This window comes from Aedes albopictus, chromosome 3 (genome assembly GCF_035046485.1).
Source record: "Aedes albopictus strain Foshan chromosome 3, AalbF5, whole genome shotgun sequence".
Lineage (NCBI taxonomy): Eukaryota > Metazoa > Arthropoda > Insecta > Diptera > Culicidae > Aedes > Aedes albopictus.
Window position 1 is genome coordinate 366273940 of NC_085138.1, and position 23380 is coordinate 366297319.

Here is a 23380-nt window from a genome sequence, read left to right on the forward strand (position 1 = left end):
GCAGTGTTGATTTGTCCGAAATGTCCTTGAATTCAGGTGATAAATGATGTGTATTTCACTAAGTCTCAGAGAAGAAAGTTGTGTGCAAATACCGTTTGTCTGAAAGTTTTGTTGCAATCCCAAATATATTTCACTACCCAGTTTTCGATCCACCCATCGGTTCAATTCGTTTCGTCGGAAGACCATAATTTGAATCGAAGGCATGATATTTCATGAAGTTAAAATGACCAACTCATTGCATAGGAAAGGTATACAAAATTAAAATTTATAAGATTTATGATAGAGGTTCATACACCTATTCAGGTGACCACCATCAATCAAGTTGAAAGTACAATGGCTCTTTCAGGTTCTCCAAGAACTCCCTTGCGTAAAGGCCATCGACGCATGCCCCTGAAAAGCCTTGAATCCCCCATGGAACCCCCTGAACAACCTTTGAAAGCTAGAGAAGCTTCTCAAAACCACCAGGAACCTTTCTGAAACCGCCTGAAGCCTCCTAAAATCCCTCTGAAACTCTTCAAACACTGAAGAACTGAAGCTCTCCTGAATGTCATGAAATCCCTACAAAACCTAGAGAATCACTTTTAAAACCCCCTGAGACGCCTTTGAAACTCACTTGAATGGCTGCAAAGCTCCCTAAAACCCCCGGGATCTGCTTTAATAGCAGCCTGGCTATCTGAACAGAGGTATATTACCTTGCCCATTATGTGCTGCTGAAGTGCTGATTGCACTCCGCACATTAGAGCAAAGATTTCGGCCTGAAAAACGGTGCAGTGTCTACCAAGTGAATAAGATTGATGCAGCCTTAGCTCACGAGAATAAACACCAGCACCTGCTCGACCTCCGAGAAGGAAGCCGTTCTGAAATACTTCTCTCCAGATAACCAGATGTCCATTCTTCCCGGGAAGGGAATTTCGTGGAAAATCTCCTATATGGAAAATAACAAGCAATTGTAAGATTACTTGGAGCAAGGACAACTTTGTCCCAATTCACCAAAAGTGGAAACAACGAGGTGTGTGTTGAACTGCGGTTCACAGGAGTTTCCTCTAGTAAAACGAGTACCCATAGGCGGCAAGTGCAAGAAAGTGTTTCTTGTTTGCGATAAATTTGTAGTGGGGTAACGTCAAAGAGAACTTCGAGCGGCGCCGTGGGAGTTGAAGAGAAAGTCGTCGGCATAACCATAAGTAGGAAAACCACTATAATTGAGTTGCCTCAATAGCGTATCTGCTACGAGATTCCACAAAAGCGGTGATAAGACTTCCCCTTGGGGGCATCCACAAACACTCAATTTCCTAATCGCCGCTTGACGCAATGTCGAGAAGAGATGTCGGTTTTTGAGCATTTGGTGAATCCAATTGGAAATCATTGGAGATATACCATGACCCCGTGCGGCTTCCAATATGGCATCGAAGAGCACGTTGTCAAAGGCACCCTCGATATCTAAGAAAACACCTAAGCAGGATTGCTTTTGAGCAAATGCCTTCTCGATATCGTAAACAACTTTGTGTAAAAGAATCTCAGTGGACTTTCCAGATTGGTAAGCATGTTGGTTCACATGAAGAGACACATCGGCTAGATAAACATCAAGGATGTGATGATCGACAATGCGTTCTAAGCATTTCAGAAGAAAAGAGGTCAAACTCATAGGTCTGAAGCTCTTTGCTTTTTCATACGACGCACGATCCACTTTCGGAATAAACTTTACAGTAATATTCCTCCAGGATTTGGGAATATAACCTGTAGCAAAACTGCAAACAAGTAGTTGTTTCAAAACATGTTTGAAATCCGGGCCGGATCTAAGGGGGGGCCGGACCCCCACAAAAACCTTTTTTTGGTGCTAACATAAGCTTTATTTTCCATATTATTCAAGTACTGTTCGAAAATAAGGAAAAAACAATTCCTGGTCATCTCTCCCAGGGGCCTCCACAATCTATAATCCGGGCCTGCTTGAAATGATCAAATCCCTTCTGAAGCAAAATAGGATACATCCCATCTGCCCCAGGAGATTTGAAAGTAGCAAAGCTATTAAGTGCCCATTCAATCGATTCTAAAGTTATGATACTCTGAGCCGAAGCTAAAGAATCATAACTGCACGAAAAGACATCAGGTTCATCCGAAGATGTAATATTCACACAACCGGGGCAGTGTGTACTGAATAAACATTCCAAAACTTCCTCATTAGAGGAAGTGAAATCACCATTTGACAAACGAAGTTCGTTCACTTGAAAATCCTTATATTTTGCAAGGATTTAACCGACTGGCTTCACTCAGACTGGAAACATTTGTACAAAGGTTTTTCCAGCCGGATCGTTCAGCAGACCGAAGAGCTTTCTGGTAGGCCTTGCGAGCCGACCTGAAAGCCTCCGATCCAACAGAACGTCGCATGTTCCAACTCTTTCTACATTGTTTCCTGAGCTTCGCCAGATCAGAGTTGCACCAAGGGGTTCCTCTTGTGGTCTTCACAGACCGCAGAGGGCTAGCCTCTTCAAATGAAGGCCGTTGTAGTATCAACGGCATCATCTAAATCACTTGGAGTGTCAATGAATGGTGAGTACCCATGAAATTTGGCTGCAATCAAATCGGTAAAGAGATCCCAGTTTGTTGACCGGGGGTTCCTGAAACGCGAAGTTTGCGAAGTAACATTCACATGTTCAAACAAGATAGGGCGATGGTCAGATAAAGATTCTTCATCTGACACATGCCAATTCGTCAACTCGTGACTAATTTTGCTAGAGCAAAGCGTTATGTCTAACACTTCCGCTCTAGCAGATACCATGAAGGTTGAGCGGTTGCATATGTCAAGTAATCTAAAATCTGTACTACTAAAGTATTCCATCAAGTTGGAGCCTCTCAAATTGATGTCTGAGTCTGAGCTGCCCCAGATTATATGGTGAGCATTAACATCACTACCAACAATAAGCGAAAGGCCTTTTGAAGTGTAGTATGCAATGACTTGCTTGAAAGCATCCGTAGGGGATGGCTCATCATGCGGTAAATAAACCGAGCAATAAACGTGTTTCCTGTTGAGGTTTCCAACAGATACATCGATTGTGATAGCACATACACTCCCGTTCAAAAGTTTGGGGTCACCCTCTCAAAAACATGTCATTTTTTTAGGCCCATATCTCCGCCAATTTGCGTCCGATTTCAAAACCCTAGGTTTCATTCAAAAGATAATAAGTCAAAGAAACTTTGAACATGATTTAAAAGAAACTTTTTCAAAAAAATTTGTATGTAAACTTAAACCAAAGTTGCCAAATTTTCTAAAAAATGAATATAAACTTACGGCAGTGTCGCTGGAATTTGGGTCGACCAAATTTTAAGATGAGAGCGGTAATATCACCCATTTTCTATTAGCTTTCAACTGCTTTTTACAGAACTTAGCTAAAAAATCTAGAAAAAAAGTTATTAAGTAAATTAATCATTAATGTCATCGATCAAAAGTTTGGGGTCACCCCTCAATATGATGTATCGGCCAAAAGTTTGGGGTCACTTTCGTAAAACATGGAAAAGTGATTTGGTGATATCTATGTCATCTTTCATTCAATTTTAATTCTTCTTGGCTTATTTGAAACAAAATGAATGATACTTACTGCATAGACATTGAACCACACATATTTGTTGAAATTTACATACTAAAACTTAACGTAAAGTTGCCTCATTTTTTGAAGCGTGATGAAATGTGCTAACTTTATAAAACATTTTTATATACAAAAATCGTTAAATACGTTAAGTTAAAGACATCAAACGTAAATTTTGTTAATTATCCTTGAAATGCGCCAAAAATAATTAAAATTGAACTATAGATGACGAAGATATCACCAAATCACTTTTCCATGTTTTACGAAAGTGACCCCAAACTTTTGGCCGATACATCATATTGAGGGGTGACCCCAAACTTTTGGTCGATGACATCAATGATTAATTTACTTAATAACTTTTTTTCTAGATTGTTTAGCTAAGTTCTGTAAAAAGCAGTTGAAAGCTAATAGAAAATGGGTCATATTACCGCTCTCATCTTCAAATTTGGTCGACCCAACTTCCAGCGACACTGCCGTAAGTTTATATTCATTTTTTAAAAAATTGGCAACTTTGGGTTAAGTTTACATACAATTTTTTTTGAAAAAGTTTCTTTTAAATCATGTTCAAAGTTTCTTTGACTTATTATCTTTTGAATGAAACCTAGGGTTTTGAAATCGGACGCAAATTGGCGGAGATATGGGCCTAAAAAATGACAAGTTTTTGAGGGGGTGACCCCAAACTTTTGAACGGGAGTGTACATCTCTTGTAGGTAGTTCAGAGATGAGTGTAGCAACAATTGCGTTGTTGACAAGCACACATGCTCGAGGCATGACACGTGAGTTTACCATTTCATTTTTACTGAAAGTAGCAAAAAACCGGATTCACAAGGTTTTCTAGATAGAACGCCACTTGGGATGTACCATTTTGCATAAGTCTACAAAGATTGATCGTTGCTGTTCTTTTGTGCTGAAGATTGATCTGAGCTATCCTAATCGTAGCTACTACCCAAACTAGGCAAGATTAAACACAATCACAGCACAAAAAAGAACAGTAACAATAAAGCCAGATCGGTATCGATTTGAGTGCGCCTAAGGCGGGGATGCACAGAATACACTGTGTAAAACGCATAATGCGAAGCCATATAGATGAAAATATAAATTAATCAATAACATCTTCATAATCCCGCCCTTATTCAGCCTCAAGTGTGAGATTGAAAAAGGGCAGCTGATTGTGTTAGAGAAACACAAGGTCCACCACGCCATTGCTCCGGTTAGCATAGTAAGGGCAAATACTGTGGAGGGTGCCCTGGTACTCCACAGGCTCCGTTTGCGATTAGGTTTTTGTAAGACCCCCTAACCATCCATTCCTAGGCACGGTAAGCATAAAGCCGCATTAAACCTTGAATTAGGGGTCACCTGATTAATGGACTTCTACCACTGGAACAGTGGTATTCTTAGCTAGTTGAACCAACCGCTACCGACACTACACAAAAGAAAAGTAGTTAATAATGGTGATCAACTTCATACGGGCCCGAAAAGCCGAGATGCTTTCCTTGATTATTCAGCGGATACTCCCGATATTGTTTTATGATTCTTTAAAGAAAGGTTTCTAAAATTCTCCTAAGTATTTCTCTCGAGTTTCAGGTTTCACTTCTAGAGTTATTCCAGAGATTTCTCTAGGATTCTTTCAGAGATTCCTCCCTGGATTCCATCTGTGATCTCGCCAGGGATTCCTTCAGAAATTCTTTCAGAGTTTTTTTTTCAGAATTCCTCCAGGTATACCTTCCGCGATGCCCTCTAGGAAATTCCTTCAGAGGTTCCTACGGAAAGTCCAACAGGATTTTTCTCAGGATTCGTTCAGGAATCTCCAGACAATCTCTCCAGACTACCTGCGATACTTAGTACGACTTGCGGCTGTCGTTCTCCATCGTTGGTCACGCCCAATGCTCGCCAGTCCATGCGTCCATCGTTCTCTGTGCTCCATTCTTTTTTGTGCAAACTAGGGTAAGTGATAGTAAGGTAAATTCATTTTTTTAAATGATCGTACCATCTAATGAATGGTTTCAAAACGTTAATCGGCAGTTTTCTATCCTAATTTGCTTGGAAAAATATGAAAACTATCGTTTCTCTCTGTTTTTGATCATAAATCGCTTGCCACAACACTAGGCACACTGATCCTATTATGGAGGTTAAATTTAATTTTGGTTCCTAATGTTGCGGTATCCCATTGAAATCATATGAAATACCGCAACAGTAGGAACACAGCAGAAAAAAAATTAAGGAAAATATTTTTAAATAGGTTTTTGGGCAAATATTAAGCACAATCTCATAATTCATGCATAATACATCTATTAAAAATGCCTTTTGGTAACATTTCAGGCGAAAAAGCGCTCAATTGCCATTACTGCAACATTAGGTACTACAAAAACGAAGGGAACGATTGGCTTCTTTAACACTTAAACTACCGAGGGGGTAAAAACTCCCGCGAACTACCAAGGGTCCAAAAAAAGTCGGAAGTCCAACTTTGACAAGGCATTTCTCGGCCGTTTTTCAACCGATTTCAAAACTTTTTTTTGCGATGGAACCGGACAGGTTTCAAGATCATCGTCCATTTAAAAAAATGTAAAATAGATGCGTCTACCCTAAGTTATTAAGCAAAAGGCACTTCCTAGTTTTTTTAGAGAGCGCATTTTTTGCGCACATTGATCAATAAAACAAAATTCAAAGCGATGACATATGGTTTTTTCGACTCTAAATCATGCGTACAGCTGGATTGAACATGTTTATGCAAAATTAGTGATTTTTCAGTACACTGATAATTTACCTTACTCAAAAAACTGCTAAAATACCCTATTTTTCACATAAAATAAGCAATAAATCAAAATTCAAAGCGATGACATATAGTTTTTTTGGTCTTAAATTGTTCGTAGGATTGTACTCGACATATTTGATAAACAATGAAAATGTTCTAATTACACTCTTATTTTGTTTTACCCAGAAAACTACGAAAATTCCATACTTTTTACACAAAGTAGTCAACAAAACTAAATTTAAAATGTTAACATGTAGTTTTTTAGCCTTGAAATGTTCGTAGCAGTTTGGGGGACATACTTGAAGAATAATAGTGATGTTTTTATTATACTCAAATTTTGATTCACTCAAAAATCAACGAAAGTACCACATTTTTCACGCAAAGTGCTTAACAAAAATATGGCTTACAACGCAAAGTAGTTTTTTACCTTCAAATTATTCGTGAAAGCGTACTGGACGTTCTTGATGAGTAATAGTGACGTTTTCATGACACACTTAATTTATTTTACTCGAAAAGCTACAAAAATATAATTTTTATACAAAACAGTCAATAAAACAAAATTAAAAGCCATACCATGTAGTTGTAGGGCCCATATAGCCGAGGCGGTAAACGCACGGGTATTCAGCATGACCATGCTGAGGGTGACGGGTTCGATTCCCGGTCGGTCCAAGATCTTTTCGTAAAGGAAATTTCCTTGACTTCCTTGGGCATAGAGTATCTTCGTGCCTGCCACACGATATACACATGCAAAATGGTCATTGGCAGAGGAAGCTCTCAGTTAATAACTGTGGAAGTGCTCATAGAACACTAAGCTGAGAAGCAGGCTTTGTCCCAATGAGGACGTTACGCCAAGAAGAGAGAGAGACCATGTAGTTGTATGGCCTTAAATTTTCCATTACAATGTACTGAACCTGTTTTTGATAAAATGTTGATGTTTACATTACACTAATATTTTGTTTTGTAAAAAAATTTACGAAAATACCACAAAAAAGCGAATAAGCCAAAATTTAAAGCAGTGATATGTAGTTTTTCAACTTTAAATATATCGTAGAAGTTTAGTGGATTCATTTGAACAACCTTAGTGATGTTTTTATTACACTCATATTTTATATCACTCAAAATACTAGGAAAATACCACATTTTGCACACAAAGTAGTCATCAAATAAAAATTGGAGTCAATGCATTATAGTTTTTTTTTAAATTATTTGTAAAAAAGTACAAGACTTGTTTGATAAACAATAGTGATCTTTCAATTACACTCGTTGTTTTCTAAATTTGTTCATAAAAAATCAAAAACAACTCAAATAAAGAGAACTTACTATGCGCAGCATATAGTCACATGTTGATGTACCGTAAAAAAAATATATTTTTACACAGATAATTAGTTTTGATAGCTGAAAGCACTGAGATTTTCGCTCAGGGGGAGTACTGACTCAATTTGTTATTCATAATTTTATAAAATTCTTCATGTTTTGATACAATAAATTAATCTAACATGTTTCATACGGCTTTTCCCATCATGCTGATACTCTTTGCGTTGCAATCTGTAATATTTTTTGGGATTTAATATGTTTGTCAGAGCACTATCAAAGTTTCCCCAAAATGAAAATGTGATTCTCGCTCATATGAAAAAATAATATTGATCACCCAAAACAATTACAACTGTCCAATCCTTACATTGCAATTATAACTGAGACACTAGTACTTGTTTTAAAATTATTAAATCAGGAAAAATACATGGAATAATATTAGGGAAATTTGCTGAAAAACTATCAAAGCTACCCCGTTTTACGGTATTGCATCAGAAACTCCTCTATATACATTTGTTTTTCAGAAATTTATATTTTATGATATCTTTCAAAGATTCTTTCAAAATATTTTGTTGTGGGTTCTTTTCGAAAATCTTTCAAACATATTGCAGAGATTCCTTCAGGGATATTTTCAAAAACATCAAGGATTTATGTGGAATTTATTTAGGGGTTCTATTTCGCGAAGAAATCTTTTAGAAAACTTTTGAAATGTTTTCGTGTATTATTCCTTTGGGTTTTCATCAGGAATTTCTCTAGCGATTGCTTGATTAATTTCTCCAAGGACTCATTTAGAATATTATCATATTTTTTCAGGAATTTCTTTTTTTCCTGGAGCATTTTCGAAGTTTTTTTTCTGGCTTTTTCCAGTTCTCTTAAATTTTCATCCTAGTTCCCATGCAAAGTGCTTTTCTTTTATTTGCTCCTATTAATAGTTGCTTCCATGGTTTTTTCGATATTTTTAGAGATTTCCGATAATTGCTTCTGGAATTTCTGCCAAAGAGTTTTCCGATATTTCTCATGAATTTCTTCACTGGTTTCCATACGGAGTTTCTCCCGGGATTTCTCTTAGAAATTTTCAGAGTTCTTTCATGAATTTTCTAAATATTTCCTACCAGAGCTTTTTTCGAGATTTCCCAGTTCTTCTAAGGATTTCTTCCGAAGTTTCTCTCGCGTTCCTCATTGCATAATTTCTCGCAAAAATCACGTGGATTCATTCCGACATGTCTCCGGTTATTTACAACAATGAATTTTGTAGGTTATCTCAGGCAGGAGGTTTTCCGAGAAACACTTCTAGAAAAGTACAGTACTGGACGCATTGACCGATTTTCATACAAAATGCTTAAGTTTGGAGCTCTGTATTTCAGCTTCTAGAGCACAAACTCCGAGAGTAATCTCAGGTGAAACTTAAAAAAAAAAACTCTCGCAAGAACCTTTATAAAATATCCCGGATGTAACTTCTGTAGAAATCTGGGGAGAAACTCAAGAAAAAAGATCATTGAAATTTCTTAAAACTTCGGGAGAAATTCCAGAAGCAATTCCTTCAGAAAATTCGTGAAAAACAACTTTAAAATCCGGGAGGAACCTCAGTTGAAATCCCAGCAATAGTTTCTGTAAAAACCTTAGAAATCCCGGAAAAATCTCATGGAGAAGTACCAAGTGGAATACCGGAAGAAAACGCGGAAAACCTTCAAGAGAAATTCCGAGAGAAACTCTAAGAGAAATTCTACGACAACATCTGGAAGAAAATCTATAGGATTCATATAAAAACCTTCAGGAGACAATATTTGGATTTCAGACATCCTGCAATATTCTCCAAGAATTTTTCCGGAAAGAACTGTTTGAATCTAGGGTAAAAACGTCGATAGGAATACGAAAGAATCTCCGAGAGGAATTCAGGAATTCAGGAGACGCAAATGGACTCAAATAAAAACAAATAAAAAAATCCCTGGTGAATTTTCGGTTTGCTTTGTATTTTTTTCAGGTAGTTGATAACCTGAAACTGGTACAAAAAAGTCAGTAATAGAAATCGACATGTGTTTGTTTTGAATTTTGTGTTATTGGCTATTTTATGTGAAAAATATGGCACATTCGTGTGTTTTTAGTAAAACAAAACGTAGATGTGATGTGAACATCAAAATTTTACCTAATACATGTATTTTACATTCCAACGGAAAATTTTAAGACTAACAACTACATGTCATTACTTTAAATTTTGTTTTATTGACTTTTTTGTATGCAAATTATGGTATTTTAAAAATGTGTTTGGTAAAATGAATTAAGAGTGTCATGAAGGCGGTATTATTGTTCAACGTTCATCATTTCACGAAAAAATTCAAGCCAAAAAACTAGAATGCATTGCCTTATATTTTTATTTGTTGACTACTTTGTGTGAAAAATGTGGTATTTTCCTAGTATTCCAAGTGATATAAAATATGAGTGTAATAAAAAATTCACTAGGACTGTTCAAATAAATCCACTAAACTACTTCGATAAATTCAAAGTTGAATAACTACATATCATTACTTTAAATTTTGGCTTATTCGCTCTTTTGTGGTATTTTCGTACATTTTTTATAAAACAAAATATTAGTGTAATGTAAACATCAACATTTTATCAAAAACAGGTTCAGTACATTGTTATGGAAAATTTAAGGCCATACAACTACATGTTATGGCTTTAAATTTTGTTTTATTGACTGTTTTGTATAAAAATTATAATATTTTTGTAGCTTTTCGAGTAAAATAAATTAAGTGTGTCATGAAAACGTCACTATTACTCATCAAGAACGTCCAGTACGCTTTCACGAATAATTTAAAGGTAAAAAACTACTTTGCATTGTACGCCATTATTTTTGTTAAGCACTTTGCGTGAAAAATGTGGTACTTTCGTTGATTTTTGAGTGAATCAAAATTTGAGTATAATAAAAACATCACTATTATTCTTCAAGTATGTCCCCCAAACTGCTACGAACATTTCAAGGCTAAAAAACTACATGTTAACATTTTAAATTTAGTTTTGTTGACTACTTTGTGTAAAAAGTATGGAATTTTCGTAGTTTTCTGGGTAAAACAAAATAAGAGTGTAATTAGAACATTTTCATTGTTTATCAAATATGTCGAGTACAATCCTACGAACAATTTAAGACCAAAAAAACTATATGTCATCGCTTTGAATTTTGATTTATTGCTTATTTTATGTGAAAAATAGGGTATTTTAGCAGTTTTTTGAGTAAGGTAAATTATCAGTGTACTGAAAAATCACTAATTTTGCATAAACATGTTCAATCCAGCTGTACGCATGATTTAGAGTCGAAAAAACCATATGTCATCGCTTTGAATTTTGTTTTATTGATCAATGTGCGCAAAAAATGCGCTCTCTAAAAAAACTAGGAAGTGCCTTTTGCTTAATAACTTAGGGTAGACGCATCTATTTTACATTTTTTTAAATGGACGATGATCTTGAAACCTGTCCGGTTCCATCGCAAAAAAAAGTTTTGAAATCGGTTGAAAAACGGCCGAGAAATGCCTTGTCAAAGTTGGACTTCCGACTTTTTTTGGACCCTTGGTAGTTTAGGAGTTAAGGGTGTTGAAATAATTTGATATTCTGAATCTGCATGTCAAACTGAGCCGAAATCCAAATTTTCATGAATTTTGGAGTCTAGGAACCTATTTAAAAATCATTTTGTCATTTGTCGAATCACCCCTTTGTACTGAGCTGAGCTGTCAAACAGTTGCCCAGTTGTCTAATGATTTTAGGTACCAAAAAAAAAGTTTTAACACTCTGAAAAAAATCATAGTGATTCAGAAAAAGGTGCTCTTTAGTATCAAATCGAAAAATCAACACATGTTTTAAAATTTAAAAACCTTATTACCTTAGATAATTATCAAACACCGACTTTCCGTGTTCCTTGGGAATGGTGCAGCAGCACATATCACGTTCTGCCGGGTTTCATGCTGCAGCATTACCGCCCTTTCTGCGTCCTTCTCCTTCAAAATCGCTCTCTCCTTGTCGAATTATTCGTTCCGTCGACTTACCCGATGGTACACTCAGCTGCGTCAATGAAGTCTGCTTTAACACATCGAGCTCGCTCTCGTTTGGCAACGCTGACTCGAGGTTCCGCCCGTCTGCTGAGTAGACATCCGGTTGTTTCGATCACTCCCGCCACCATGAATTTTAGTCCGGCATCTTGAATTTTCTGGTAACCATCACCGGAACCATCTAGTTCTGAGTCCACATCTTGTCCATTACAAATTCCCAAACAGACAGGAAGGGGTTCTTGGAATTGGAACCATCATAAAACCAAAATAAAAGATATTGCACACCAAACGCTTACAGCAAAGCAAAACCTGCCTAACGTATTGCTGAATTTTCAGCAATATTTTGCTGGACAACTTTGTACTATATCAACACAAATTGCTGGATGTTTTAGAAAAATTGCAGAAATTCAGCAATTTGTATTGCTGTATACATTCAGCATGGCAAAATTTGACGGTTCTCAAAACCTCTACAAGACTAATTAGTCATAAAAATGTAGTTTGGGACACCAATATTGCATGCTTTTGATAGTCAAAATTTCATAAAACAGACGCCATGTTGAATTTGGGTCGCCATATAGAATTTCCTAGTTATGATTTTTTCAATTTTTTTTTTTTTAAATGGGCCCATATAGCCGAGGCGGTAAACGCACGGGTATTCAGCATGACCATGCTGAGGGTGACGGGTTCGATTCCCGGTCGGTCCAGGATCTTTTCGTAAAGGAAATTTCCTTGACTTCCTTGGGCATAGAGTATCTTCGTGCCTGCCACACGATATACACATGCAAAATGGTCATTGGCAGAGGAAGCTCTCAGTTAATAACTGTGGAAGTGCTCATAAAACACTAAGCTGAGAAGCAGGCTTTGTCCCAGTGAGGACGTTACGCCAAGAAGAGGAGAGAGTTATGATTTTTTACATCTTGACAACTTCCTTATACCAAATGTATTCTATGCTTTTAGAACCAAAACTCCATAGAACAATGGCCATATTGAGTGTTTGGCAACTATCTTGGATTAAAGGCCACCATTTTTAAATGATGTGCTTCGGACGTGTTTCTCATACAGAATATACCCATATTGCATGGTTTTATAAATAAATAATTCAAACTAAATTTGTGCGGATTCAGAACTTTTACCAGCATTACTTGGCCAAGTCTTTTGCTGTTTTGGAACGTATGTAAGTGAAAGAAACTATGTGGAAAATATAAAAAAAAAAACAGATTAATTCACCTAGTGGTGATAATGCCTTTCTCGTAATAAGTGCAATACTTATGATGTATCCATCTAAATAAGCCGAAGTGTTTCTAAATCCTGATCATGATTGATTTAGCCATAATCGAATAGGAAAACTTGATGATTTTAGAGGCGAACCAACTGTGAAGTTGAAAACCTCTTTAATAAAGATAATAATAATAATAATAATAACTTGATGATAGCACATATTCCGATGTTATGTTCAACATATAGACAGAGCTAAATAATATCAGTCCTATTAGTATACCTTTGACCACCATCGATATCAATGGATGCTGATTAACATCAAGACGATAAATTCAATTATATATTTTTTGCACGAGCGTGAGATCAAACTTTTTCTGTAAGTTTATTATGATTTTACACAATTCTTGCTTAATTTGAAATCTTCATGACAAAAATACAGAAGAGTGAAATTTTCCATACTATTTTATTCAAATTTTAATCGCAATCGCACCGTTTTGCGCAAATATTTTAGACGCAAGAAGAGATTGAACAAATTTTGCTTCCAGTTGATGCAATCAAGAATTCAACAGCTTCTTCACTCATGTCTTATTCAACTCTTTCCAGGTTTAAAAAAGCCGTTTTTTGGTGGTTGTATTGGTTTGGTTCACTCTTAAATTTGACTGCTTTCTGCGGTATATTCGGAACTTGATCCGGAACATTGCCAGTAGTTTTTTTTTATCTGTTTTAAAAAAGATTTTTAGCCCTAGGCTAGTTCATCTCGGGAACCACGCTTTACTTCCCTTCCGAAGGAAGAGCTCACATTTGATCCCAGGTCCTCGACGTGAGAGTCAAGTGTACACGGATGGTCCCCATTGCCAGTAGTCTCAAAATGGCCTGAGCCTATTTTCATGCTGATCATCCATCAGTTTATCGCAAATGCCGCAATTTGGTGTATCACATGCATAGTTTTGGTCCACGTGCGATCGATTTCTGCGAGAAAACCGGATCTGATACCGGAACACTATCGGTAGTCATGCATGTGGTCTGAGCCTATTCACTTGATTGCCGTTCATCAGGTAGTCGAAAAGCCACGATTTGATGTGTCACATGATTGGGTTTGGTTCACTTTTATATTTGGCCACTTCCGGCGGGACACACGGAACAGGTTCCGTCATCAAGTTGTAGAAAATGTAGCAATTAGATGTGTCACAGCAGTTTGATGCCCCGGTTTCAGGACAGTCCTTCCGGCGGGGCACTCGAAGCCGGTAACATTGCCGGTAAGTGGCCTGTGCCTATTTTCTTACTAACCATTCATCAGGTTATCGAAAAAGCCGCGACCTCATGTCTCGCAAGTATGGGTTTGTTCCAAATTAACATGTTACCACCTGCGGCGGGATACCCGCAACCGGTTCCGTGACAGCAGCAATTGTCTCAAATGTGGTCTAAGACTAATTTCTTCCGAACTGTTTATCAGGTTTTCTTAGAAAGCTGCGAATTGATGAGTTGCATTCACGAGTTCGGTTTATTTTGTACATTGGACCAATTCAGGCGGAAAACCCGGAACCGGTTGTGGGACACTACCGGTAGTAATACGATCGGAGGCTATTTTTTTGCAAGCCGTTCATAAGATTATCGAAAAAGCTGCGATTTTATGTGCCGCATGCATGGAGTTGGTTCACTTTTACATATGGCCACTTTCAGCTGTATGCCCAAAAACCACTACCGAAACACTACCTGTAGTCTTAGATATGGTCTGAGACTTGCCATTCTTCAGGGTATCGGAAAAGCCGCTATTTGATGTGCCGCATGCATGGGTTTGGTTAACCAATTCTCTTCTACATTTTGCCACTTCCGGCGGGACACCCGGAACCGGTTTCAGAGCAAAACCGGTTCTCCCAAATACGGTCTTGCTCACCGATCATCAGGTCACCTAAAGAGCCGCGATTTGATATGCCGCATGTATGAGTTTGGTTCGCTTCCACACGGAACCGGCTCCGGAACATTAACGGACCAAACATGGTCAGAGGCTATTGAAAAAGCAGCTATTTGATGTACCACATGCATGGGTTTGATTCACTTTCATATTTTTCCACTTCCACCGGGACACCCGAAATCGGCTCCGGAACACTACCGGTTGTCTCAACCATGGTCTGAGGCTATTTTCCTGCTTACCGTTCATTAGGATATTGAAAAGCCGCTATTTGATGTGTCGCATGTATGGGTTTTATTCACTTTTATATTTGCCCATTCCGGTGGAACACCCGGAACCAGTTCCGGATCACTTCCGGTTCGGATTTGATTTGAGGCTATTTTCCTACTATTTGTTCATCAGGTTATTGAAAATGCCGCTATTTGATGTGTCGCATGCATGGGTTTGGTGCACTTTTATATTTGGCCACTTCCGACGGGACACCCGGAACCGGTTTCGGAACACTACCGGTTCAAATATGGTATGAGACTATTTCCCTGGTTATCGTGCATCAGGTTATCGAAAATGCTGCGGTTTGAAACGTCGCATGCATGGGTTTGTAGCATTTTTATATGTGACCCCTTCATGGTAACCGATCCGGAACACCTAAATGGCCATAATTCCGGAACGACTGGACAATGGGACCAGATTCTGCGTCGAATGCAACGTCGATCATTAAAATAGATTGAAGTTCACTGCCAAAAAGTTTTGTGAGTTAATTTGTACACACACACACATACACACACACAACATACATACACACATACATAAACACACAGACATCACCTCAATTCGTCGAGCTCAGTTGATTAGTATATGTGACTTGATCCTCCGGGGCTTCTATCCAAAAGTCATTTTTGGAGTGAACATATAGCCCTTCCAGTACACTTAGTGTACGAGAAAGGCAAAAATGAAAATAGTAAACTATTATTATTATAGAAATCATTGGGGTCATCAAGTCTAAGTAGCAGTTATAAACCGAGTCGGCTCTATTACGTTGGAGAAGCACTGGTGAGAGCACTACACTGGGCCATTACAAAGAGTTGGGAGGAGGAAGTATTACCGGAGGAATTCATCTACAAAAAGGGCGACAAGTTGGATTGCGGGAAATATCGCGCTATCACACTACTGAGCGCTGCCTACAAGACTCTCAAATTTTGTGCCGCCGTCTATCACCAACTGCAAGAGAGTTCGTGGGTCAATATCAGGCAGGCAAGGGTGAACGCGCTACAACGGACCAGATGTTCGCCATCCGCCAGGTGTTGCAGAAATGCCGCGAATACAACGTGCCCACACATCACTTGTTCATCGATTTCAAATCGGTGTATTTATTTATTTACATATTAAGTCAACAGGTAAAATATTTACCCCAATGACACCCGAATACAACACTTATGACATTACATAAAACTAACAAAATACACGCTTAAAACTACGCTTATTTACATCACGGGACACATTAAAATCAAATACAAAATAGCATGTGTTAAACAAACGGGACATATCACGAATCGGCTCATGTTGGCTGTAGTTGGTCCTCGCTGGCGGTAGGTTGAGAAACGGATGTGATCGAAGACTACGGCGGCGTGTGTTGATTTGTAGCATACCAAGCAGAGCGGGGCAATCGATGTTGGCTTGCAGTAAATCTCCTACAAAACAAGCTTTGGCTACATTGCGTCTCGCACTCAGAGGCTCCAAGTTGATGAGCTGACAGCGGCTCACGTAGCTAGGCAAGACAATAGGGTTTCTCCATCTAAGGTGGCGTAGCGCAAAACGAACAAACTTCCGCTGTACACTTTCTATGCGCTGAATCTCGTTGGCGTAGTACGGGGCCCAGACGACTGCCGAATATTCCAGAATGGGACGCACAATAGAACAATACAACGACTTCAAGCAGTAGATGTCCTTAAACGACTTGGCAAATCGGAAAAGGAAACCGAGTTGAGATGAAGCTTTGGCCACAACATAGGCAACATGGTCCTTAAATGTCAATTTAGAGTCCAGCAATACTCCCAGATCCTTAACAGTCGATTCACGTTTCAACTTGACACCACCCAAAGCATAGTCGAAGTGAAACATGCTTTTCTTACGGCTGAACGATATAACAGAGCACTTCGATACATTTAGGGACATACGGTTTAAACTACACCAAACCGCAAAGGCTTCCAGCTGTTGTTGCAATAACACTGCATCCTGACGTTGCTTTATCTGGAAGTACAGCTTCAGGTCATCAGCATATGATAGTTTCAGGCATTTCAAAGTACAGTTGACATCGTTCATATACAGCAGGAACAGGAACGGTCCAAGGTGACTACCTTGAGGAACACCGGACCAGACTGTAAACGGCGAAGAGACGTAGTCACCAATTTTCACCGACATACTGCGACCAGTCAGATACGATCGAAGCCAGATGAGGAAGTCGTTGTTCATGCCCAATTTGTCGAATTTGGCCAGTGCGATTTGGTGATTCATTTTATCGAAGGCGGCGGAAAGATCGGTATATATGGCATCAACTTGAAGACCGCTTTGGAACTGACGTATCAGGTACGATGTAAAACACGTCAGGTTGGTGGTGGTCGATCGTTTTGGAACAAATCCGTGTTGATCCTGGGATATATAATGTGCGTAGCTTTGAACTAACTTGTGCAGAACGATCAGCTCCAGCAGCTTCGATATAGCGCACAAGGAAGCAATACCCCTGTAGTTTGAGACTCTATGTTTGCAGCCTTTCTTGAAAACGGGAAAAACATGTGACTGCTTCCAGCAATCAGGAAAAATGCAAGTTTGCAGAGAGAGGTTGAACACGGTACACAGTGGTGCAGCCAGAGAGGTCACACAACGTTTAAGCACAAGCGAAGGGATACCGTCCGGACCACATCCAGTGGAGGACTTCAAATCTTTACATGCGTCAATTATAGCATCGTTGGTGACGGCGATCTGCAGCCCGGATGCTGGAAAACTAGGAACATTCAGTGTTGCGTTGGTAACATCCTGAGGGTCAAGTTGCTCATTAACGAAGACGCTGCTGAATTGAGAACGGAACATGTCGGCTATATCGGTGGTAGTATCAGCTTCTCGCAGTCCATCGTTCATCGTAGACGGCAGCCCTGATTCCTTTCGTTGGTCGTTGACGTGACGCCAAAAGCTCTTAGGGTTAGTCTTAAGGCGGCTCTGGAGTCGGCTTAAATGAGCGTTGTAGAGGCAATTGTTCAGATGCTTGTATGCAGAGTTCACTTCCAAATAACTGGCTTTCGTTGAGTCCGTACGGTATTTACTGTGACGCCTCAAAGCTGCCTGCTTCTCCCTTTTGAGGTTTTTGAGAGTAGCGTTCGACCAAACCGGTTTAGCTGGTTTGCGATAAGGCATAGCTGGAACAAACTGGTCGATTGCATAGAGTAGTACTCCAGACAGAGTCGACGCGGCGAGGTTTGGATCGGAATCGCTAAGAATCTCACTCCAGTCCAACTGTGACAGGAAATCGTTCATTTCAGCGAAATTGGCTCGACTGAAGTCATACGAGACACTTTCTGAAGTGTCTTGAAAGCTTCGACAGGGGTTCATTTTGAGATTCAATAGTAGAGGCGGGTGATGTCTAACTTGTTTGACGAGCGGTGCTGGAGCTTGCATTACCGAACAATTCACTCCTAGCTCTTCACTCACAAAGCATAGATCAAGTGAACGGTTATTCTCATTTTCAACTCCAACCATCTGTCTGAGTCCAACGGTACTGTAAGCATCAAGCAGGTCGCGCGAAGGTTGGCCCATTGAGGATCGAGAAATGCACGGAAAGTAGAACCCAAAAGAACTGCACTGCCAAGCAATCGAGCTCAAATTGAAATCACCAAGAATGGCAAAATTGTCTCTAGGCCCCATTTGCGACACTACCCAGTTAAGTGAATCCACGTGTGTCTCAATCACGCTTGAATCATTGATTCGATCCGGAGGAATATAAATGACGCAAACATAAATCGTCGCATCTTCGGTAGAAATGGCCACCCACAGCTGTTCGATCGATGAATTTGGAGGGTTGACTAAGCGGGATTTGAACCTGGAGCGCACTGCTAATAAAACGCCACCCCCTGTACTCTTGTTGCTATTGATGGACGATCGATCTTGTCGGTAAACGGAGAACGAGTCATCGAACAATTGCTTAGACGTTGTACAATCCTTCAGCCAGGTCTCAGTGAAGGCGTAAGCATCGTAGCACCCGTCGCTAAGGGCGAGCTGGTATTCGGCAACGGAGCTGTTAATACCACCAACATTTTGGTAGTATAAGAGGACATTTGTAGCGGGCTGATCTGCATTGTTTCCATGAGGCGCCGACCTACGAGGTGAATATTCATCAGGACGAGAATTACCGCTATGGATGGTATACATGCCTTGGTTGGTAGCTTGGAAGACCCCATCACCAGCACTAGACTCAGGGCCGGGACGACTTGGATGGTCGGAACGAGTTGAGATTGGCAGGTAATCGGTCGTAACAGATGCAGAAGGCGCGACTGAGCTAGGCGGATCCGGGGCTTCCATAGTGCTTAGTGTCGAGCGTCCCGGGTTGAGTGGCGATGGGCTTGAACAGCCGTGCGAAGATGATGCGTTGATAAGTGAGAGATCACTGGATGATGACTTCAGACAAGGGGGATTACCCTTCGAAGGGCACAGTCTGGAAACGGAATTGCGATCAGGCAGGGAGAGAGTTTGGTATTGTACATACTTGCCTGTAAAAGCAGGCTGGAGGTCCCCAACTGCAAACTCGACAGCAGGACCACGACGGCTGTGATGAGCGCTGGCAGCAAAAGGCGGGACTGTGTCGAGCTGAGCGGGGGCCTCCATAGTGCTTTTTAATGTGCGTCGCGGTGTCCTTATTCCATCGTGCAGGATTCCCCCGCCGGTGCGAAAACGTTGGTAGAAGGGTTGACTACATCGGTGCGATTCGGTGTCAATTGCGGCTTCCAAAAATTTTGCGTAGAACGATTATCCTGGAACTCTCGAAATAGGATTCCTTTGGGCCAAGTTGAATTCGACATAGCTCTGCCCTTGACACTGTTGTTCAATCCCACTTTGAAGGAAACGAACGATAAAGTGCTCAAATCACGATTTTTTGCAACGAGACGAACAACTTCGACGTCGTCCGTGTCCAAACGATTTGAAACCAAAGCTCGCACTTGTTCAGGGGTAACATCGCGGGATATCCGAGACAGATATAACCAAAATTTTGGACTAGGAGCGGCAGCAACAATATTTCCAAATGACGGTGATACCGATTCTGAAGTGCCAGTAATAGCAGGATGTGGCTGCGGCTTATCGGGCTTCCCAAAGAGACGACGACGTCTAGTCGAGATAACAACAGAGGCGGGATATTTAGAAGATCTGGGAGTCATCGAGCTGGAATTGAAGAGTTTTGAAAAATTCGATTTGATTTCGTTTTTCAACTCAATCAAAATATCCTGCTTCAAACTGGCAACAATGTCGTTGTGTGCGGTAAGCACACTTTCCTGTCCAGATTCATAGGCTGCACGTACCGACTCTCGCATACGGATATCATTCATTAGGGCCGAACACGTCTTACACATCCAATAAAGTTGCTCGTTACTAATTACCTCGCTGAAGGCAGATGAACCGATGTTGCAACAAGTTGGATGAAAAGTATGATTACAGAACCCACGGCATGTTACATGGGAATCAGTAATTTCAGCAGCGCACGATTGGCATGTTGACGTCATCGTGGTGAAAAAAAGCTTGAACGCAGCACGGTGGTGGAACAACTGGTATGCGCCTACAGGTCTGCAGCGGTAGTGGTCGATGGAATTGTATGCAAGATACGATTCGTGCAGTTTCTTACTGCAGGTGTATGATGCAATCCATCGAGAACAGCTTTGGCAAATTATGCACGAATACGCTTGCTGTTCACGCAAGCCCGCGCACAGAGGGGGGGGGGCTCACTGGTGACCGCCCAAACGACACAATTCAGAGGCACATTGTGGCAGGAAATCGGGCTTACTTTGGACTCCGCAGAATTCTACGATCGAGCAAAGTTCGCCGTCACACGAAGTTTACTATCTACAAAACACTGATAAGACCGGTAGTCTATAACCTTGATAATGAATCTTAGTACCAAGAAATAATAATAAGAACACCAAATCAATAGTGTGAATAGCCGCTCTGAAACTCAGTAACAAGAAGATTTGTTTTCAAAGTTTCAAGCACTTTACTTAAAGTGTTGTTGTTGGAGGGCCCATATAGCCGAGGCGGTAAACGCAGTCAGTCGGTCGGTCCAGGATCTTTTCGTAAAGGAAATTTCCTTGACTTCCTTGGGCATAGAGTATGTTCGTGCCTGCCACACGATATACACATGCAAAATGGTCATTGGCAGAGGAAGCTCTCAGTTAAAACTGTGGAAGTGCTCATTGAACACTAAGCTGAGAAGCAGGCTTTGTCCCAGTGAGGACGTTACGCCAAGAAGAAGAAGAAGTAAAGTGTTGTTAATACTTCTTTAAGAAAGTCAACTAGTTTTCAAAATTTCACAACATTGATATCGGCTTGTAGCACCGTGCTCGATTCGTTTTCATCTTGTTGTTACGTACCAACTGGGACAAATCCTGTTTCTTAGAATGTAGTGATCTTTGAACACACTACTGTTATTAATTGAGAGCTTTCTTTGCTAATAACTATTTTACATATCGTGTGACAGGCACGAAGATACTCTATGCTCAAGGGACTCAAGAAAATTCCCATTAGGAAAAGTTTATGAACCAACCGACTTTCGAGTCCGTCACTCTTTTACTGGATACCCACCGCTGTGGCTACTTGCGTTCGTGCTCGATTAGATTAGATAAAAAAAGCAGGACATTTCGCTGATAATTGTTTGCACCTTTTGGCAAGCTTGTAAACCGGGTTATCACAAGTAGTTGAACGTAGTTGACGGCGAAGAAAACGACTCTTGGTCAATATTGTGAAAACAGAATAGTAATGGCAAATTACAGTTCGCAAACACCGTCTTTCTCGCAGTTTGGCCGGCTGGTGAATGGCCAATCGGTTGACAGTGGGTATAATCCGGCAATGACCATTAGTACGGGTTCATCAATTGAAACGCCGTCAATACATAATCCGATGACGACAGCCTATCGGGTTCAAGAGTTAGAAGAACAAATGGAGAAACAGAATGAAATATTATCGGAACAAGATAACATTATAAGGAATCAGGCAGCCATTATCAAACATCAACAAGAAAAGATCCGGATGTTCGAGGTAAATGCAGAAGTGTCGGACAAAGTCAGTTTAGTAATGTGATAAATGCTCTATTTTACATAGGAAAATCCCAGGACGGCGACGGAAATGGAAACGAAAATCGGAATAACGATGAATGTGCAGCCTAACCCCCAAAGAAAACCGAATAAAGCTCAGTCTATTATAATTTGTCCGCTGTGCAACGACTACATTGTGGAATTTGCCATACTGCGGGAGCATATTGAAAAATGTATCAGACAGTTTAATTGATGAATCTTGGATTCATTACACATACACATTCAATGACAAGCGGATATTATAAAGCACATAAATCTATCCATCAGTAAATTAATTGTTCAGAAAACTCTTTATTCAGTATCACATGTTCTTTCAAGATATTGCGCACGTAGCTCACTGCTGGACTATTCGTTTTTACCAGTGCGAAACCTTGATTAAAGATGCGCGATTACATCAAATCAACCCAGCGACTGCGGATATGAACCAGCCCCTGGCTGAAAATGTCGATAGTAAAGAAAATAATAATAAATAATAACCCCATGCCTTCAGAGAACTTATACTCATACTAAAACTCTCTCTGGTGAAGACCAGTGATAAAATTGTTCTCACCATGAAGCAATTCGCGAGTGAACACAAGGCTTACTCATCATGATTCCGAGAGTAAACAGTGTGTATGTTTATTCGCACCCGTCTGCATCGTGAGTAAGAAGCATAACCATAACAAAAACACTCATAGATTTTTTTCGTGATTAACTAGCACAGAGAGCAGACATCCAGGCTGGAATAAATTTCATTCAGAAAGTTGTGTAAGGATTTGAATCTTTACTTGAGTAATGTTGCAAACCAATACACGATAACAACACTAACGCCACACAACACCATATTGCCACAGTCAGTGGTGAATTGAATCATTTAAAGTGGTGAATTAAATAGTATGGGAAATTAACCGATTGCAGCGCCACGCTATTGCCACTTGTGTTGCCGATTTCAAATGGCCGTTAAATTCCTTACACAGTTTCGGAACTGGACTTGGATGTCTGTTCTCTGTGTAACTAGTACAGGTGCGGGAAGTGCATTTTAGTGTGGTGATCAGGGTGCAAAACGTTCAAAGTCGTTGACTGAAAACAGCACGAATTTGATTATTTCTGCACTCAATATTCAAAACAAACATTTTCATTTTCGCTCTTTCTCTTCACACAGTCAGTCATTTCGTGGCCATTGAATATGAAGCCGATCGAGAAACATCTTCATAATAACCTACGTTTATGGCTACGATTCCCACCAAAAACACTTC

General features: G+C 39.9%; 1 protein-coding gene across 1 annotated transcript; it reads left to right on the forward strand.

The window, feature by feature from the left end:
* Positions 1-21708: 21708 nt before the first annotated feature.
* Positions 21709-22420, forward strand: LOC109433668 (uncharacterized). Its single transcript, XM_019710122.3, has 2 exons — positions 21709-22089; positions 22153-22420. The coding sequence occupies exons 1-2, from the start codon at positions 21811-21813 to the stop codon at positions 22336-22338; spliced, it is 465 nt and encodes a 154-aa protein (XP_019565667.3). The 5' UTR covers positions 21709-21810; the 3' UTR covers positions 22339-22420.
* Positions 22421-23380: the final 960 nt, after the last annotated feature.